Here is a 20261-nt window from a genome sequence, read left to right as displayed (position 1 = left end):
ATTTATCTTTTTGCCTCTTGCTTTCATTGGAACCTGTGGGCATAAAGGCTAGTTTATCTTTCTACTTTTATGGTAAAGGGGAAAGGACCTGCTTCTAATTTTTCAAGAATATTTAGTCTGGTGTGGTGACACACATTTGTAATCCCAGTACCTAGGAGAATCTCAGGTTTATAGCCAGTCTCAACTAGGCCCTCTGCAACTTAATAAGATCTTGTTTCAAGCCGGGCGTGGTGGCGCACGCTTATAATCCCCGCGCTTGGGAGGCTGAGACAGGAGGATCGCACAGGTTCAAAGCCAGCCTCAGCTACTTAGTGAGGCTCTCAGCAACGTAGTGAGACCCTGTTTCCAAATAAAATATAAAATAGGTCTGGGAGTATAGCTCGGAGGTAGAAAGCCTCTGGGTTCCATCCCCAGTACCACCAAAAAAAAAAAAAATCTTGTTTCAGAATAAAGGAAAGATAAAATAGGTCTGCGGATGCAGCTAAGAGATAAAATGACCCTGAGTTACAATTCCCAGCACCACCACCATAACCAAATTAAAAAAAAGTTAGCAGTTCGTTTGGAGTAAATTATTAATTATTAACAATAAAGTCGGGCATTGTGGCGCATGCTTGTAATACCAGCATTTGGGAGGCTGAGAAAGGAGAATCACTTTGCGGACAGCCTCAGCTACTTAGGTCCTCCGCAACTTAGAGACCCTGTTTCAAAATAAAGAATAAAAAATAGGGTGGAGGGTATAGCTCGGAGGTCAAATGCTCCTGGGTTCCAGACCTGCAAAAAAGAAAAAATTATGAATAATAGCAAAAGCTTTGAAATTTGTGTATTGTGTATTTGCAGATTACTACCATGCAGCTAGAACGGGAGAAGGCTCTCGAACATAAGAATCGAATGTCACGAATGCTGGAAGACAGAGATTTATTTGTGATGCGACTCAAAGCTGCTCGGCAGTCTGTTTATGAGGTGAATTTACTGGTTTTAGGGGTGTCCCTATGTGAGTTTCATAATTTTGCCTCAAGTGTTCTAAATAAATACTATACTATGGTACATTCTGTCTTGACTTCCACGTCTAAAGATTGTTCAGATAATAATTTTGATAGAAAACTTTTGGAACCATATGAACAAAGTTCTAAAGATGGGAAATAGCTAAATTTAAAAAATAGCACGTATGCTAAACAAACTGGATTTGTTTGGAAATTCTGCTTTTGTATGCTTAGGTTCTAGAATTTCTGTGGTTCCAAGATGTTTATAGTTTTTTTTTGAAACTTAAAAAGGCATACTCCTAGTTTGTATCATTTGAAAACTCTTGTTCTCTCCCACCCCCTGGTTAACTCTTACAGGAGAAACTGAAGCAGTTTGAAGAACGATTAGCAGAAGAAAGGCATAACCGCTTGGAAGAACGAAAGCGGCAACGCAAGGAAGAGCGCAGAGTGACTTACTACAGAGAGAAGGAAGAGGAGGAACAGAGGAGGGCCGAAGAGCAGATGCTCAAAGGTAAGCCATGCACACTGGGGGAGAAAGTCAGGGTTCAGCAAATTTTGTTTGTTTGTTTTGTTTTGGGGATTGAGCCTAGGTACATTTTATCTTTGAATTGTATTCCCACCCCACTCCCCTTTTGTTTTGAAACAAGGTTTCATTGAGTTGCTGATTCTGTCTTTAAATTTGTGATTCTCTTAATCTCCCAAGTATTGGGATTGTAGGCATGTACCACAGTGTCTGCTTGCTATCTTATTTAATAGAAAATATAGAGATCCAGATACTTGGCCTGTCAGCAGTGCAGTTGATTAATTCTCAGAACCCATGTTGTTACACGTGTGAAGATGTTACATCCTGTGTGAACTTGTTTTCACATATTTCATGAGCACTCTGGGCTACATCAGACTGGGTCTAATTTGCCCAAGTTGTCCTCACACTTGTAGTTTTCCTGCCACAACCTTCTGAGTTGAATTTGATGTTCTTTTAAAAATTCATACTAAGCCAGGCATAGTGGCGCACGCTTGTAAACTCAGCATCTGGGAGGCTGAGACCGGAAATACGCAGTTCGTGGACAGCCTCAGCTACTTAGTGAGGCCCTACACAATTTTGTGAGACCCTGTTTTAAAATAAAGAATAAAATAGGATGGAGTGTAGCTTGGAAGTTGAATGCCCGAGTTCTACTCCCAGATCTGCCCCCCCCCAAAAAAAAATCATACTAGCCAGGTGTCATTGCACCCCTCTAACACACTACTTGGGATGATGAGTAGTAGGAGGATTGCAAGTCTGAGGCTGGCCTTGGCAAGTTAGTGGGACCCTGTTTCAAAATAAACAAAAACGTTGGGGTTTAATCCAGAGTTAAAATATTCCCCTGGGTTTGATCCCTAGTACTGAAAAAATATATTTTTTGTTTTTAATCACTGTTACCTTTCTCAATACATGCCATTGAGGAATACATGTTAGATGGTCCTGTATTGGGAACCTTAGGTGCTCAAGTAGAGGAAGGAATTCTGGTCTCAATACAAAATTATTGAGCGGCATAATGCCTGCTTTCTTGAATATCTTCTGTCATTTATCTGATTACCAACTATTTTAAAACTTATTTCTCCTCTCAGCTTCTGGTTTTATACCAGAAAAGGAGGCCTAAGCACCAAGGGAAGGAAGCACTTGGGGAAAGGCGTTGGGTGAGAGGGACACTTATAACCTAATCCATTACGTAGAGCGCGAAGAGAGAGAGCGGGCTGAACGTGCAAAGCGTGAGGAGGAGCTTCGAGAATATCAGGAGCGGGTCAAGAAACTAGAAGAAGTAGAAAGGAAAAAGCGCCAGAGGGAGTTGGAAATTGAGGAAAGAGAGCGCCGTAGAGAAGAAGAGCGGAGACTCGGTGACGACCCGCTTTCTAGGAAGGTGAGTGTTGGTGGGTCGGTGGAGTCTGTCGTGTCTTAAGGAGGTCTCTGCTTGTCAATCAGTTTTCTTAAATGTAACACTAGAGCAGGTGTGGTGGTGCACACTTGTAATCCCTGCGCTTGGAGGCGGAGACAGGAGGATCGCGCAGGTTCGAATCCAGCTGCGCTGGCGTAAGAGACCCTGTTTCCAAAAATAAAAATAGGTCTGGGAGTGTAGCCCATAGGTAAAAGGGCTTCCAGGAACCCCAGTACAACCAAAAAAATAAAATAAAATAAAATAAATAGTGCTGGGGGTACTGTCTGGTGCTGTCCCCTTGAAAAATGGCTGGGTGTGGTTACACATGCTTGTAATCCCAGCATTTGGGAAGCCGAGACCTGAAGATTGTGGTTCATGGACAGCGTCAGCTACTTAGTGAGGCCCTGTTTTAAAACAAAGAATAAAAAAAGTAGGGCTTTAGCTTGGAGGTATAGAATGCCCCTGGGTTCCATCTTCAGTACTGCCAAAAAAGTTAGTTTACGGGAACTTTAATATTCCCAGTGTAAGGAAATGGACTTGTTATGATTCGTGAATTTTTAAAGTTTCTTTTTCTTTTTTTGTCATGAGGGCTGGAATCCAGGGACGTTTTTGTTTTGGAATAGGGTCTTGCTAGATTGCTGAGAGCCTCATACTTTGCTGAGGCTGAGCTTGACCCTGCAGTCTTCCTGTCTCCCTCCCAAATACTGAGAGTACTGGTGTATGCCACCATGCCCAGCTGGGCTTTTAAATTTCTTGTAGTTAGCTTTTTCAAATCCATCTGTTCTTTTGTTAATTTTCAATCTCTTATTTTGTAGTTTTGCCTGCCCCCCCCACTTATTACAACTGCTGCTACAGTAATATAATGTACGTATGTAGTGATACAATGACAATGCTCTATTTTTCTCTCTTAATAATTTTTTTTAATTTATTTTTTTATTTTTAAACAAGGTCTCACTAGGTTGATGAAAGTCTCCCTACTTGCTGAATCTGCAGTCATCCTATCTTAGCCTCCCAAGTACTGGGAGTCCAATACAAGCGTGTACCACCATGATTGACTGGTACTGGAGAACTCAGGGGCGTTCTGACTCCAAGCTGTACCCCAAGTCCTAGGTTTTTATTTTTTTGTGGCACTAGGGATTGAACCAAGGGGAATTCTGTCTCCAAGCTATGTTTTAATCTTTATTTTGAAACAGGGACTCAGTGAATTGTGAAGGGCCTAAGTAGCTGAAGCTGGCCTTAAACCTGTGATCCTCCTGTCTGAGCCGCCCAAGTACTGTGATTAAAAGCCTGAGCCACCACGCTTAGCTATTTTTTTTTATCTCATTGCTGAGGCTTTCCTGAGACCTGTGATCCTCCTAAGCTTCCCCAGCACTAGGATTACAAGGGGCATCGCCACGCCCAGCTTCTTTTTCTTCTGACAGTACTAGGCATTGAACCCAGGTGTGTTCTCCTAAACTACATCCCCAGGCCTTTAAAAATGTCTTCTTTTTCCCGCTTTGAGACAAGGTCTCACTAAGTTGTGTAGACTGTCCTCAAACTAAAGATCATTCTGATTCAGCTTCCTCCCTAGCTGTAGTGATAAGTGGGCACCCGGTACCTGACATTCTTTGTCTTTTAATGTTTCTTGTACTTTTGTCCTCTTTCTGTTTCCTACCAGCTTCTCTGAGATTCCTGTTCAGCCTATTTGTTCATTAGTAGGGCTCATTCTGCCATTTAAATAATCCACTGACTTAATTTCTGGAACTGGGTGCTCCAGTATAATCTTATTACTTGGGATGCTGACGCAAGAGGATCGCAGGTTTGAGGACAGCCTCAGCAAAAAGTGAGGCACTCTGCAGCTTGGTGAGACCCATTTCAAAATGAAGAAAAAAAAAGCCAGGTACTTGGGGGGCTGAGACAGGAGGATCGCAGGTTTGTGGCCAGCCCCAGCAACTCAGTGAGACCCTCTGCAACTCAGTGAGACCCTGTTTCAAAATAGAGAACAAAGGTGAGCCTCAGCAATACAGTGGATTCAGCAGCTTAGCAAGACCCTGTTCCAAACAAATAAAAATGGCTGGGTTGGTGGGAATAGCTTGGAGCAGAATGCCCTGGGCTCATTCTCTAGCACCACAGAAAATTGGGGGCTGGACCAACATTTTAATATCTTAGAATTGTTGCTTTTTACTTAATGGTTGTCATAGAGTCTTTAAAACTTTTTTTGGGGGGGCAGTACTGGGAGTGGAACCCAGGGGCACTCTACCTCTGAGCTATACCCACAGCCCTATTTTTTTTTTTTTTTTTAAACAGGGTCTCACTGCATTGCAAATGACCTCACTAAATAGCTGAGGCTGTCCTTGAACCATGATCCTCCTGTTTCAGCCTCAAATGCTGGGATTACAAGTGTGCACCACCACACCGGGCTTAAAAGCCTTTTGAAGGTGTGATATTTGTACTGTACTTTCTCATAATGAGGTTCTAATGTTTGTAATGTACTTTCTCCTCACTTGAGTTCTTTAGTGAGCATAAAGATGATAAAGGTAAAAGGAACATAAGGCATAAAGAAGCTGGGCGTGGTGGCAACATGTGTTCAAAATAAAAGAGTAAAAAGTAGGGTTGAGCCGGCCGTGGTGGCGCACACTTGTAATCCCCGCGCTTGGGAGGCTGAGACAGGAGGATTGGACAGGTTCGAAGCCAGCCTCAGCTACTTAGTGAGGCTCTCAGCAACTTAGACCCTGTTGTTTCCAAATAAAATATAAAATAGGTCTGGGAGTATAGCCCGGAGGTAGAAAGCCTCTGGTTTCCACCCCCAGGAAAAAAAAGTAGGGTTGTGGTGTCGCACAACCTGGGCTTCATCCCCAGTACCACCAAAGGGGAGGGCGGGAAAGAAGCATCTTATGGGAAGGAGAGGCGTCCCTGTGTTTGTGGGTGCTCTTGTTGTAGTGACCAGAAAAGCACAGTGACTGTGGAGGTTGTCTCTCTTTCCACTTGGGAAACAACCTCTTTTGGGCGAGGTAGTGGGTACTAAACCCACAGACATTCTACATCTGAGCTATACCACCCAGCCCTATTTTATTCTATATTTTGAAACAGTGTCTCACTAAGTTGCAGGGGGCCTTACTGAGTTGCTGGGGCTGGCTAAGAACCTGCTATCCTCCCTTCTTAGCCACCCACGTACCTGGGATTACAGGTGCACGCCACCTGTCTTCAGAGGTAATTCAGAGTCAGCCCATGTTGGCAGGGGCCGGGTTCTTAGATGGCTGTGTGTGTTCTTTTTTCTTTTTTTTCTTTTTTTTCTTTTTTTTGTGGTACTGGGGTTCCTGGAAGCCCTTCTACTTCCGGGCTACACTCCCAGACCTATTTTTATTTGGAAACAGGGTCTCCTAAGCGAGCGCGCGCGGCTGGCTTCGAACCCGCGCGATCCTCCTTTCTCTGCCTCCCAAGCGCAGGGATTATAAGCGTGCGCCCCCACGCCCGGCCGCTGTGTGTGTTCTTTACTGCTTTTTATCTGTAGTTCTTACTGGATGGCTTCATTGCCAAGACTCTTTTAAAGAAAAAATTTAAAATCCTCTAATTCATGAGCCATTTGGGATTTCAAGTCATTTTCAACTTTAGATTGTAATTTTTCTACCCCACTGCTAGATCTCGTTTTAAAATATCTTTTGGAGAGCTTAGGCTACATTTGTAGGAACAGTCAGGCCACACCCAAGGCTGTTGATGATAAAAGTTATTCATACCAACTGTCTAGATTTACCGTGTGTGTGTGTGTGTGTGTGTGTGTGTGTGTGTGTGTGTGTGTAGTACTGAAGATTGAACCCAGGGGCATCTTACCTCTGAACTATAGCCACGGCTCGGTTTTATTCTTTTGAAACACGGTCTCACTGCGTTACAGAGGGCCTCACTAAGTAGCTGAGGCTGGCTGTGAACTCGGATCCTCTAGTCTCAGCCTCCCAAATGCTGAGATTACAAGCGCGTGTCCCATGCCCGGCTTACATTTGTATTTTCAGTGGAGGGTGTTGAATGTCTTCTGATGGCCTTCTCATAGGTTTTTATGACTACAAAGAATGCTTTGAAGACAAATAACGGCTAATGTAACCACCCCGTTAGACATTTCATTTATTCTTGTTTTGTTTAGTAGGCACTATGATGTACATTTCAAAGCAGTTGGCTTTTTTCACTTTATCCTTCTCAAAAGTTGTTAGTAGGTCAAAGAAAATCTGTAGTGATTTTAATGGCTCCAGGTATGTACTCTGGTTTTTTTTAAGTGCTGCTTGACCAGTATATGAAGTCCTCCCATTTCCCCTGTTTGTGGTGCTGGGGATTGGAACTCCAGGTGGTTTCAACTTTTGAGCTATACTCCCAGTTCTATTTTATTTTGAAACAGGTTCTAAGTTGCTGAGGCTGGCCTCAAACTTGCAATCCTCCTGTCTCAAACTCCCAAATACTGGGATTACAGGCATGTGCCACCACAGCTGGCTCACCCACAATATTTGAGAATACTAACTAGCTCCATTAAACTGTCAGTCTGATGGCAGATTAAAAAAGAAAAATTTGCTGGGTGTGGTCACGCATGCTTGTAATCCCTGTGCTTGGGAGGCAGAGACAGGAGGATCGCGCTGGTTCCAAGGCAGCCTAGCTCTGTTTCCAAATAAAAATATAAAATAGGTCTGGGAATGTAGCCTGGAGGTAGAAGGGTTTCCAGGAACCCACCCAGTACCACACACACAAAAAAAAAAAGTCAAGATTTTCCTGTATTTAAGGACTTGAGGTGGTTTTAATATAAATACAGATGTCTGGCAATACCAGTAGTTGTAATAGTTATTTATGGTTTTTGTGGTGGCTCTTGTTCATTGCTGATGCAGGACTCTCGTTGGGGAGATAGAGATTCTGAAGGCACTTGGAGGAAAGGACCCGAAGCTGACTCCGAGTGGAGGAGAGGCCCACCCGAGAAGTAAGTGGAGTTACAGAACAGGCATCCCTTGCCACGAGGCCTGGGCATGCCCGATCGATGGTTTTTAAAATCTGGCCTGGGGAAAGGAGACCCAAGAAGAATTGCACAGCCTGGCTTACTGTTACTGAAATTATTTTAACGTTATAACTGACCTAAACATTTGGGGAAATGTGCTTCGGATTTGTTTTTATTTCCTCATCTAACAGTATTGAGTTTAGGGAGTAAGAAGGAACCGTTTCATAACTTTTTTTGTTAAGTAGCTTTAGCAGTTCTGTTAAAGAAGTAAAGCTAGCACTCCTGATAGTAGCGCTTTACTTCCTGTATAGAAATTAGGTTTAGAAAGCTCATTAAAAAGATTTAGAAAGCCTGGCGTGGTGGCTCACACTTGTAGTAATCCCAGCATTCAGGAGGCTGAGAACAGAGGATCGCGGTTCGTGGACAGCCTCAGCTACTTAGTGAGGCCCTCTGCAATTCAGTGAGACAAGGTTTCAAAATGAAGAATAAAAAATAGGGTAGGGGGTATAGCTCAGAGGTTGAATGCCCCTTGGTTCCATCCCCAGACTCGCAAAAAAAAAAAAAAGAAAAAGAAAAAGAAAAAATTCAGATAATCTTTCTAGGTGGTTGTCTGCTTATAGATCTTTGTGTCGGTGTAAGATACTGGGATTTGTGTTGTTTTTATTAGGAAAACTGTGCTACCATGCCCAGCTAGACTTAAGTGATTTTTAAAAGAAGGTGAAATAACAGTTTCCCAGAGGATCATATGCTTTCTGGAAAATTTGTTCTTCAAAATATGTGGCAAAGCTGGGCCTGGTGGCACACACTTGTAATCTCAGTACTTGGGAGATTGAGACAGGAGGATTGCAGGTTTGAACCCAGCCTCAGCAACTTAGTATGAGACTCTGTTTCCAAATAAAAAATAGGGCTGGGAGTATAGCTCAGAGGTAGAGAATACCCTGGGGTCCATCCTCCAGTATTCCCCCCCCCCCACACACACACCAAAAAAATGTGGCTAGCCAGTTGCAGTCTTGCTAAGAGATAAAGTGCCCTAGGTTCAGCCTCAAGTAACTCGCTCCTTCTTCCAGCAACAAACAGCATGTGTCTTGTTCCTAGGGAGTGGAGACGTGGAGAAGGGCGAGATGAGGAGCGGCCTCACAGGAGAGATGAAGACCGACCACGGCGTTTGGGAGATGATGAGGAGAGAGAGTCCTCCCTTAGAGCAGAGGATGATCGGGTCCCCAGGCGGGGCATGGATGACGACAGAGGCCCTCGGCGTCCTGATGAGGACCGCTTCTCTCGTCGTGGGTTAGATGATGACCGGCCTTCCTGGCGTAATGCAGATGACGACAGGGGAAGCTGGCGTCACGCAGATGATGATAGGCCTCCCCGGCGGGGACTGGATGAAGACAGAGGGGGCTGGCGAACGGCGGACGAGGACAGAGGGCCAAGACGCGGGGTGGATGAGGACCGGGGGCCCAGGCGAGGAGGTGCTGACGATGAACGGCCATCCTGGCGCCACATGGACGATGACCGGGGTCCCCGGCGTGGCATGGATGATGACCGGGGACCTTGGAGGAATGCCGATGATGATAGAATTTCTAGGCGTGGAGCAGACGATGACAGGGGCCCCTGGAGAAACATGGATGATGACCGGCTGTCCAGGCGCGGTGAAGATGATCGGGGGCCCAGGCGGAGCGATGACTCAAGACCCGGGCCCTGGAGACCGTTTGTCAAGCCAGGTGAGATCTGGTGTAATCAGCTTGATGCATTTGCATGTAGAGCAAGATTTTAATGGAAAAACGACAGATTGGGCGACTTTTATGTCTAGTTTTTCTTCACCGTTCCACACTCTAAAAACATCACCCTTAACCCTCTCTCCATTAATATCAGCCTAATTTTCTTTCTGTTGACTGTTTCATTGAAGACTTTTTATGCCTGCTCCTTAAGTATTGGTGTACTCTTCAATTCCTATTCTGTACCAGCCGTCTTTTAGAAATAAAACCAAAACACACACTTATTCCATGTTCCTTCACACTCCTGCCCACCATGGGATTATACCCGGGAAAGCTTGGTTTTTAACTTTTCTACTCCTGGCCCTGCCCATCACACTTGGTTGTCCTGGAGCAGTGGTGTCTGTGTCTGTGTGATGTCTGTTACCATCTCCTCCAGGTGAGTTCTACATACTACACACAGGTGGCAGGTAGATGGCTATCATAGCATGTCTTCACCCAACAACCACTTGCAATCCTGTGCAAGATTTGATTAACCCTCCAAACACGTGTATGTGCACACACCTGCTTCTGCAGGGCACCGCTGACTGCATGAGCTAAAACCTGGGTGGGTGTTCATGTTTACATGGATCTATATCATCCTTTCTATTAAATCTTTGGTTTAGTTCAGCTCTGCCTTTTTGATGTTTCTTAAAACCATTTACTTCTGGATTTTCCCCTCTCAACTTGAGTCCACCATTTTTATTTCTTTGAGCTCTTGCTCTTAATCTTCTAACTCATCTCTGCTGATTCTCCATTCTTAGTTCTTTCTACATTAAAAGTTCTAAAACTGGGTATGGCGGTGTATACCTATAATCCCAATATTTGGGAGACTGATACTGGAAGGAAGTTCATGGGTTCAGAGTATTTATAACTCCTTCCTGAACAAAGCTTGGCAACAGGTGTGTTTTCTCCCTAGCTGCTTCATAACCCTGCTGTTCTTGGGGACACTAGGTAGTACTGTGCTGGGGGTTGTTGAACGGCAAAGTTACTGGCAAAAATTACAAAGAAACATGACACTAAATAGATGCTGGAAAGGATGCTTGTTTATAATCAGAGCTGGAACAAGAGGGCAGCGTCACCAGCTTCAGCTGATGTTGTGGGTTTCTGGAAACTCACTTCTTTTGTTGCCACGGAGTGACTAAAAGTGCCATGAGTATAAATTTTGGGTGACTGATTGATTGTAGACTGTACAAAATCTGACATTAATGAGAGTAGCCTTAGCTCTGGGTAGGATTGTGGGAGGTAATTTAAGTATATGGTTTAAATTAGTGCTCTGGCACCTGGTCATATCGGTGTTCACAGTAATAATAATTAGCTTTAAAGCTGTCATATGCTTTCATTGAAGTCTTTGCTGCGTTGGCCTTTTGGTAGATTCATATGTCTCAGCTGCCTGTGGGACACTGGGCAGGCTTCCTTGTCGCATCCTCACATGGTGGTGTAGGTGGTGGACGCCAGGAGTGAGCGACTCTTCAGCAGTGGAGGGTACGGCAGTGCTGCAGGGATAAATGGATCCACAGTTGGGGCTCTCCTCCAAGAAAGCTCAGACGTTCTCCACTTAAATGAGCAGTTTACCATTAGGACAGATTTTATACCTAAAATCTCTGCTGGTATTGTGGACAACTCATTGACACTTTATGAAACATTCACCTCGGTCTGTGCATTGATGTGCAAAACTTTTTTTTTTTTTTTTAACGAAGTTAGAGTGTCTTAAGTCAATGTGTAAATGGTGATGAATTGATGACAACATTAAGATCTCTTAATTATTGCCAGCCTGCTTCTTGAGTGGATAAAATGTTTTGCTTTTTTTAAAAAGGTGGATGGAGAGAGAAAGAAAAAGCCAGAGAAGAGAGTTGGGGTCCACCTCGAGAATCAAGACCATCAGAAGAACGTGAATGGGATAGAGACAAAGAAAGGGATAGAGACACTCAAGACCGCGAGGAGAACGACAAGGAGCCTGAACGAGACAGGGACAGAGAGAGAGATGGGGACCGAGAGGACCGCTTCAGAAGACCCAGGTTGGCTACTCTAGTGGAGATATCACCCTAAATGCCCTCTTGTGTATTCCAAACTGGTTTTGAGAAAGGATAGTCTTAACTGTTCTGCCATGTCTCTTAGCATCACATTGTGCAGATTTAAAAAGTTCTAGAAGTCTAGATCTAATCAAACATTTTCTTACATGAGAATGTGGTTAAACTAGCTACACGCAGGTTTTTTTTTTTTGGTTTTTGAGTAAAAGTACTCAGCTTTATTGCTTGTAATTGAGCAAAACCCTCTTTACTTTTATTAGTAGTAAAAGTTCTAGCTTTTGTTCACCTTGCCAAAGTGCCCTGCACTGAGTAAGAGTTTTCTACAAAGATGAAACTGTTCTGTGTCTGTATGTAGTAGCCAGCAGTGACATTGTCTGTTAAGCATTTGGAATGTGCTTAGTGCTGCAAAGGAATCGTCTTGATTTTATTTTAGTTAAAATCAAGGCGCTACTGTGTGGGATAACACAGATCCAGGCTCCCACATTTGCCCTCCAGGCCTGAGGTAGCACATTGAGGTCAGTTAGGAGCTTAGATTTTGTTATATTTGTAAATGCGGAGCACTACTTGGGTATAATGTGCTCACTTAGAACTAACCACATTATCTACTAACAGCAAGAGTATTTGTCATTTAAAATGCCTACAGGGATGAGGGTGGCTGGAGAAGAGGACCTGCTGAGGAGTCTTCAAGCTGGAGAGATTCGAGTCGCCGTGATGATAGGGAAAGGGATGACCGTCGTCGTGAGAGAGATGATCGGCGTGATCTAAGAGAAAGACGAGATCTAAGAGATGACAGAGACCGCAGAGGACCTCCCCTCAGATCAGAACGGGAAGAAGGTATGTGTGTTAGGACTGTAGGAGTGCTGGAGACCATACTTTCTTGGGGACTGGGGGCTTAATTTATAGCAAATTTGTATTGAACACCAAGAGTAGCAGTTGGTGCTTATTTACTTGAGAACTGGTGATTCTTATACACTTAGTTGTCCAGCTATGAGATGAGCTCATCTCTCAGTTCAGCGTACAGTAGTAGACTATATTGGATAATCACTGTGTTGATAAAATTCTTATAGAAGTAAGGTCCTGGCAGGTAAGCACAAAGTTGAAACACTCTCTGAAATTATAACAGTAGAAACTAGTAAAAGTACCTTAGTACATTTTATTTATTTGTTTATTTTTGCAATACTGGGATAGAACTCAGGGGCATTCTACCTCTGAGCTACACCCTGGCCCTATTTTTTATTCTTTATTTTGAAACAGCATCTCACTGAGTTGGAAAGTAATATTTACTATTACTAAATAGTAGCTGAGGCTGTCCTTGAACTGCAACCCTCCTGTCTCAGCCTCCCAAATGCTGGTATTACAAGTGTGTGCAACGATGCCCGGCTTTTAGTACATTTTGAATGCTCCTCGCATTTAAGTACTTGCCTCACGCTTTTATTATTTTGTCTGGTCATAACGTTATTCTTAAGCTGGGCATGGTCATATGCACTTCTAATCCCAATACTTGGGAGACTGAAACAGGATTGCAGGTTCGAGGACAGACCTTAGCAAGTAGTGAGACTCTAAGCAACCTAGCAAAGTCATATTGCAAAATAAAAATGAGATAGGCGAGCTGGGCATGGTGATGCATGCTTGTAATCCCAGCATTTGAGAGGCTGAGACAGGAGGATTGCAGTTCACTGAAAGCCTCAGCTACTTAGGCCCTTTGCAACTCAGTGAGCCCTGATTCAAAATTAAAGAATAAAAAATAGGAGTAGGGGTGTAGCTCAGAGGTAGAATGCCTCTGGGTTCCATCTCCAGTACTGCCAAAAGAGAGAGAGAGAGAGAGAGGGAGAGAGAGGGAGATATATATGGGGTATAGCTTGGAGATAGAATGCCCCTGGGCTCAATTCCCCAGTAACATGTACACAAAAAAAATTACACTATTATGGCCATAATTTAAAACTGTTTTAGGTTGGGTGTGGTGGTACACACTTGTTATCCCAGTACTTGGGAGGCTGAGACAGGAGGATTGTGCAGGTTTGAAGCCAGCCTCAGCAACTTAGTGAGACCCTGTTTCCAAATAAAATAGAAAAATAGATGTGGGAGTATAGCCGGAAGGTAGAAAGCCTCTGGATTCTATCCCCAGCACCACCCCCTAAAATAAATAAAACTTTGTTTTTATGATTAATTTGCTGTTAAAATTTCTGCATTTTTTTTTGTGCAATGCTAGGATTTGAATCGAGGGTTTGGGGCATGCTAGGGAAGTGCTTCACATTGAGCTCCACTCTCTCATTTCCTAACACACGGTTTTGCCAAATTGAGCATTTGGAATGTTCTAAGTGTGAGGCTGGGTTCAGACTTGAAATCCTTCTGCCTCAGCTTTCTGAGTCGCTGGATTGCAGATGTGTGCCGCTATGCCTGGTTGTTCATCCAGATTTTTGTCACTATGTTAAGTGTTTTATAGCTATTAGGATATTTCTTTTTTTTTTTTTGGTGGTACTGGGGTTCCTGGAAGCCCTTCTACCTCCGGGCTACACTCCCAGACCTATTTTATATTTTTATTTAGAAACAGGGTCTCCTAAGCCAGCGCACGCGGCTGGCTTTGAACCTGCGAGATCCTCCTGTCTCCGCCTCCCAAGCGCGGGGATTACAAGCGTGCGCCACCACGCCCGGCGCACTATTAGGATATTTCTGACCAATAGTTTCTTCTTGTTTTTAACTTGTGAATTATATCTAAATTGTTAAAAAACTATCAGAATTTCATCAAATAGTTAAAATGTATGAAGCTTTATTATAATTTTGCTGTTAATCTTAGTACAGGATTTCTGAATAATCTCAGGCAGACACTCCTTTTGTTTGAGCCAATAGAAACATTACAAACGCATGCATTTTTTCTTCTAAACTGCTTTTTTTAGTGAGCTCTTGGAGACGTTCTGATGATAGGAAAGATGACCGGGCGGAGGAGCGGGATCCCCCTCGTCGTGTTCCTCCTCCAGCTCTGTCAAGAGAGCGAGAAAGGGAAGCTGACAAAGAGAAGGCTTCCTGGAGAGCTGAAAAGGATAGGGAATCCCTTCGTCGTGCTAAAAACGAGACTGATGAAGACGGGTGGACCACAGTACGACGCTAAGTCCAAGATGATGGCGTCAAACTCTTGTCTTACGTAGGTTTGATGACATTTGAGGGTTATTATACTTGTGCTTCAACCAATCTAAATTGGATTCTTAATGTTGTTTCACCATAACACGAAAAGCATGAACTTGTATTAATCCTATATAATAGATTGATCATGCACCGTATCCACAGGTTGGAAAACCACACCATTTTCTGGAATTTAAGGTGTTGCATTATTTTCATCAATCATTTGTTTACAAAAAAATCAAAACTAAAATAAATTTAAAATGTGAACCCTTTGGGTATGGAGTAACACCTGTATCTTGGTATAGAACTGATCTTTGATTTTGAAATATCTGACATTAATTTGGAATGAAGTAAGGTTCTATTAAAACATTTGCAGACCCTTTAAACCAGTGGATCTGAAACAATCTCACACCATTAGTGGTTGAAAACATACCTCTTTAGGTATTTTGAGGTATTTACTATTAACTAAGTTTAGAAAATTTTTAGGTTCACTGTAAGTGCAGTAAACATTACACACAGTGGATACAGTGGGATCTGTAGATCTTAAGAGGTAAGTATAAAGCAATTTACAGTCATTATTATGACAGTACTGTTCAAGTGGGAATCCAAAGCAGTACAGCTTTTAAATTTTAAAGCATTTGGTAAACGATTGCTGTTTTTTTTCTGTTGCCAATAGTGAACTGCTTTTCCATTAATGGAGAATTCATGCCTTTCAAGCATTTTAAATATGACAATATTTATAAATGTGTGGTTTGGAGGAATTGTTTAAATTCTTTTTCCTAATTTTCTTTCTCTTCAGGATAGAGTCTCTCAACAAGTAATTTGTAGTAATGACTGTGTTGACTTCAGTTTTGGAGTGTAGTAGCCACGTTAAAGATTAACGATTTGGTCTTATTGAAGCCAACACAGAACTTGCTGCTGTTTTTTCTTCAGTGATAAATAAAATATTACAGAATTTTAGTGTTGATTTATGATTATAAAGTGTTTTGTTTTTAATGAAAAGTTTGCATATTCAGCTGTTGAGTTTATATCAGTGCCATTAAATCTGTGTTCAGTATCAATAGAAAATAACTTAAATACAACACACAGAGAGCAAGTGAGTGGGGGATGTGAGAACATCCTGGTTTTTCAATGGGAACACCTTAGTTTGCTGGCAATGGTGTCCTACATGTAGTGTGTGTATGTTTCACCTGAATTAGAAAAAAAAAATATGGTTAATTTCAGAGAATGTTAGTCACAAATTCATCGTGGCTCCTGAGGAGCCGTGAGAATTCCAGCTAGCTGGCCGGAAGAAGCAGCGTCACTTTCCTAGTCATGCAGTTTTCTGTTTGATGTTACCAGTGGTGGTGATTGCTTTCAAAGTACTATTTCAAACACTTGGAAATCTCAAAAGATAATAAGTAAAAACTTAAGATCAGCAACAGTACTACAATGAGTTTGGTACTAGAGAAAACTGACATAGATTAGCTGCAGCGATTCATCTACTCAGACTTGTTAGATGAGTTACAGAAGCACGAGTAAGTTTTCAGGGTAGTCCACAAGCCCTGTGCCCTTCTGCTGGGCCCACGTCCCGGACGCCGTAGTATTGTCTAGCAATCAGAAGCTCGCCCAGGGGCTCAGCAGGGTCGCCTGTGACCTAGCTCTTGTGTGTGTTGTCCCCCACTTTATTCACAGGTGTTAAAGCTGAGCAACCAACCTGCTCCCTGTGCTAGATGGTCCATGCTTCCAGTGGCTCTGCTTTGTGTGTGTGGCACTGGGGATTGAACCCAGGGGCATTCCACCTCTGAGCTGTACCCCCAGCCCTTGCTTTTAATGGTCTCACTAGGTTGCCAAGAGTGTCAATACTTGCTGAGGCTTTCCTTGAACCTGCAATCTCTGTTTCAGCTTCTCAAAATACTGGGATTACAGGCGTGGGTCCCAAAGTCTAGTAACTTGTGCATTTTTTAATGAGTTTTTTTTGTTGTTTTTGTTTTTTGAGGGGTGGACACTGGGATTTGAATTCGGGGATATTCTATCCCTGAACTATACCTGAAGTTGTTTTTTATTTTTTTGCAGTACTGGGGGTGGAACCCAGGGGCATTCTACCTCCCAGCTACACTCCCAGCCCTATTTTTTATTTTTATTTTGAAACAGGGTCTGAGTTGCAAAGGGCCTCATTAAGTAGCTGAGGCTGTCTACTACAAACCAAGATTTTTCTGTCTCAGCCTCCCAAATGCTGGGGTTACAAGTGTGTGCCACCATGCCTGGCTTTCTTATTTATTTATATTATTTATTGTGGTACTGGGGATTAAACCCAGGGGCTTTCTACCTCCAGGCTACACTCCCAGATCTAATTTTTATATTTTATTTGGGAACGGGGTCTAAATTGCTGAGCGATTCACTAAATAGCTGAGGCTGGCTTTGAAGCTGTGTGATCCTCCTGTCTCAGTCCCCCAAGTACTGGTAGTACAAGCTTGCGCCACCACTCCTGGCTTTTAAGAGCACTGCTATTAATAACGGGCCTGAGGGTAAAGACATTCTGTACTCAAGAAAACTGTATCCATTGGTTGCCCATGATGCCCATCAGGAGAAGGTCAGCGTCTATGGGATGTTTTTCCCCAAAGGCATTTTGAGATTGATTTATAATTTTATGTAAGTAAATGAAATATATGGGACATTGGAGGGGTCTGGGGTGTCCTCACCAGGTGGCTAATAGATTGGAAAAATATGACTAACTTTTCCCTTGAAGAACATGTATTTTAAAATGTAGTTTTAAAATGTAGTTTTAGTTTAATATGACCAAAGTTGTTTTAATCAAAGCTAATAATAGCTGCGACTTCCAAAAGTGACTAAGGAAAAATTTTAAAACTCAAGTTACTGGAAATACAAGTCTGAACAGAAAAGAGTAGGTAATAATGGCAAATCATACCGCTAACACTTCTTAAAGAGTTTTTCCCCCCAAAAAATGTTTATTAGAAGGATTTAGTCTATCAGGGAGTGGTGGCTCCCAGTACTTGGGAGGCTGAGACAGGAGGATCCTGGATTTGCAGACAGTCTCAGCTACTTGGTGAGGCCCTCTGCAACTTAGACCCCGATTCAAAATAAAGAATAAAAAATAGGCCTGGGGGTATAGCTCGGAGGTAGAATGCCCTTGGGTTTCACCCCCAGTATGAGTGATTAAAGGATTTAGTCTTGATTTTTGGTACTGGAAGTTGAACCCACAGGCATTCTACCTCCTTACTGTACCCCAGCCCTTTTTAAATTTTGAAACCGCGTCTTGCTAAGTTGCTGAGGAATCTTGCAATGTTGAGGCTGGCCTAGAACCTGCATTCCTGCAGTCCCTGCCTCCCAAGTACTGTGATTGCAGGCATGTGCCATCACACCCAGGTCAAGATTGCTTGTGTGTGTGTGTGTGGTGGTGGTGGGGGTTGAACTCTGGCACATTGAGTTACACCCCCAGCCCAACACACCAAGTTACAGAGGGCCTGGCTGTGTTGCCAATGCTGGCTTCAAACCTGCCATCCCATTGTATCATCCTCCCAGGTTCTGGAATTGCAAGCATGTGCCGCCACATCGAGCCATCAGGGATTGCTTTTAAGTGAATGTGGCCTAACTCCCAGTATTTCAGCGTTAGCTAGAAAATAAATCAGACACAGGAGGAAGTGGGGGTAGAATCACTAACCAAGTAATGAGACCCCTCCTGGCTTCAGGTTGCCAGTTCTGGTAAAACAGTAATAACAGTGGAATAACAAAGTAGTTAGGAAAGGCTCTGGGTTCGATTCCCTAGAACCCCCCCGTCCTATCACAAAGACAGCCCAGTGCCCGGAACATCCCTTCAGTGATTCGCTTGTGTTGAGGACATCTTAATGCCACAGACCTCCGACCTTGAGAAAGGTACGATTTGGCTAAATTCAAAGCAACTGTGACCCCTTTGAAGCGGGAGGGTAGAGAGGAGGGAGAGTAGGAATTCATATTGACCTGAAAAAAACCAAAGCCAAAGTTAAACTGGCATATTTTCTAGCAAAAGAAAAGTGATTAGGTGGTTCAGTAGGTGGTTCTGTTAAGCTGCTTTAAGCTGAGGCCCAGTCAAATATGAAGTCCTGTGGTCTGGGACTGTTAGGATGGGTTGCTTTCTTGTTCACAACCATTTGGTTCCAATAAAAGGATCGCCGCTACCCAGTATTTACCAGAGCCTGTGACACTGGAGCAGAGGGCTCCAGATGAAGTCAATTTGCTGTGGAGGAAGTTAGCTGTTTAACATGAAAGCAGGCTAACGCCTAATACACTAGCTAAATCCTCCTACTGGAAGCTTACATCCTTGGACTAAATCTCTTGCTGGTACTTCCAGATAGTGGTGTTTGTGCATCTCTGATGAGTCTGTCTTAATTCACTTCCCATGGCCTCATATCTGTCTTCATGGTAGGTCTCCATGCCATACTCTGGACTTGAGCAGGGGAAGTAGAGGTTTGGAACCTTTGCCCAAGGATCAGGGATTAATCTCGGGGATAACTGGTGGGGCTCGGGAAGCCAACGAGTAAGAATGGAGAGAGGAGAGAGAGAAAGGAGAGAGAGAGAGAGAGGAGAGAGAGAGAGGAGAGAGAGAGGAGAGGAGAGGAGAGGAGAGAGAGAGAGAGAGAGAGAGAGAGAGAGAGAGAGAGAGAGAGAGAGAGAGATGTGAGTCTCCTGCCAGACAGCCCAGAGGGACTAGAGTGAGCTTCCCTCGGCCCATCTGAGAACCCCGAGACTGAGCAATTCAGGGTGCGCTTGGACACTGTTCCTTGTCTCTCTTCCCATCTTAGGCTGTAACTGGAGAACCAGAAATGGAGGGTGGGTGCAGAGAGGAAAATGCCAACGTGAAATAATGGATTCAACTACCGTTAACTATAAATACACAAGTCAAGTTTTCTTTTTTTTAAACAGCACCATATCCAAGTGTATACACAATGTGATTATGACTTGGCACATTTTTTAAAGGTGGAGAGGACTAGTTGCTAGTTCAGTCATAAAAGATCCGGCACATAAAAGGATAAGGAGCTATATTCTACCTGCTACAGATGTGCATTTTACACCTCCGGCTAGGACAAGACAAGCCACAAGGAGGGAATGCCCACTCTTAACACTGGAAAGTGTACTAAGCCTTCACGTGCCATGATGCCGAAGCTACCAAGGGCCTGCTTCACCTGGAATTAGAACAAAATATTGCATCAAACAATAAAATAGTCATTTTGCCGACATTCCAAAAAATCGCCAGTTTCAAGCTCGGTTGAGAGGCTATTAAAAAAATATTCTAGACCTAGTAAAGTGCCTCCATCCATCAAACGAAACATCCATGATTATAGAGAACTTCATACCGCTGCGCATCTAAAATAGGTCGACGTATACAGTAAATAAACAGCTGCCATATTTCAGTTAGTAGAATACACACCCAGCCTTCGCCGTTCTGGATGTGCGCAAACTAGAGACAAAATGAGGATTTTTAGCGTCCAGGGTCCACCGCTCGACAGAAGCACTCGGCGCCGCCGCCGTCCGGGCTCCTCTCCGCGCTCGCCGGC

The 20261-nt window shown here is 43.4% G+C and overlaps 1 protein-coding gene across 1 annotated transcript in view; it reads left to right on the top strand.

Moving 5' to 3' along the window:
- Positions 1–14719, top strand: part of EIF3A (eukaryotic translation initiation factor 3 subunit A) — a gene marked incomplete at both ends in the record, with an annotated part of 41473 nt that extends 26754 nt beyond the window's left edge. The window contains 8 exons of the mRNA XM_080694973.1: positions 838–960; positions 1338–1491; positions 2691–2875; positions 7729–7817; positions 8928–9553; positions 11400–11601; positions 12257–12447; positions 14508–14719. Of these exons, the coding sequence (XP_080551099.1) occupies positions 838–960; positions 1338–1491; positions 2691–2875; positions 7729–7817; positions 8928–9553; positions 11400–11601; positions 12257–12447; positions 14508–14719 (1782 nt within the window). The remainder of the gene's footprint in view (positions 1–837; positions 961–1337; positions 1492–2690; positions 2876–7728; positions 7818–8927; positions 9554–11399; positions 11602–12256; positions 12448–14507) is intronic.
- Positions 14720–20261: the final 5542 nt, after the last annotated feature.

The sequence above is a fragment of the Muscardinus avellanarius genome (genome assembly GCF_963383645.1).
Source record: "Muscardinus avellanarius genome assembly, chromosome: 4".
Lineage (NCBI taxonomy): Eukaryota > Metazoa > Chordata > Mammalia > Rodentia > Gliridae > Muscardinus > Muscardinus avellanarius.
The sequence above is the reverse complement of the archived record's forward strand: the minus strand, read 5'-3'. Positions and strand labels throughout refer to the sequence as shown.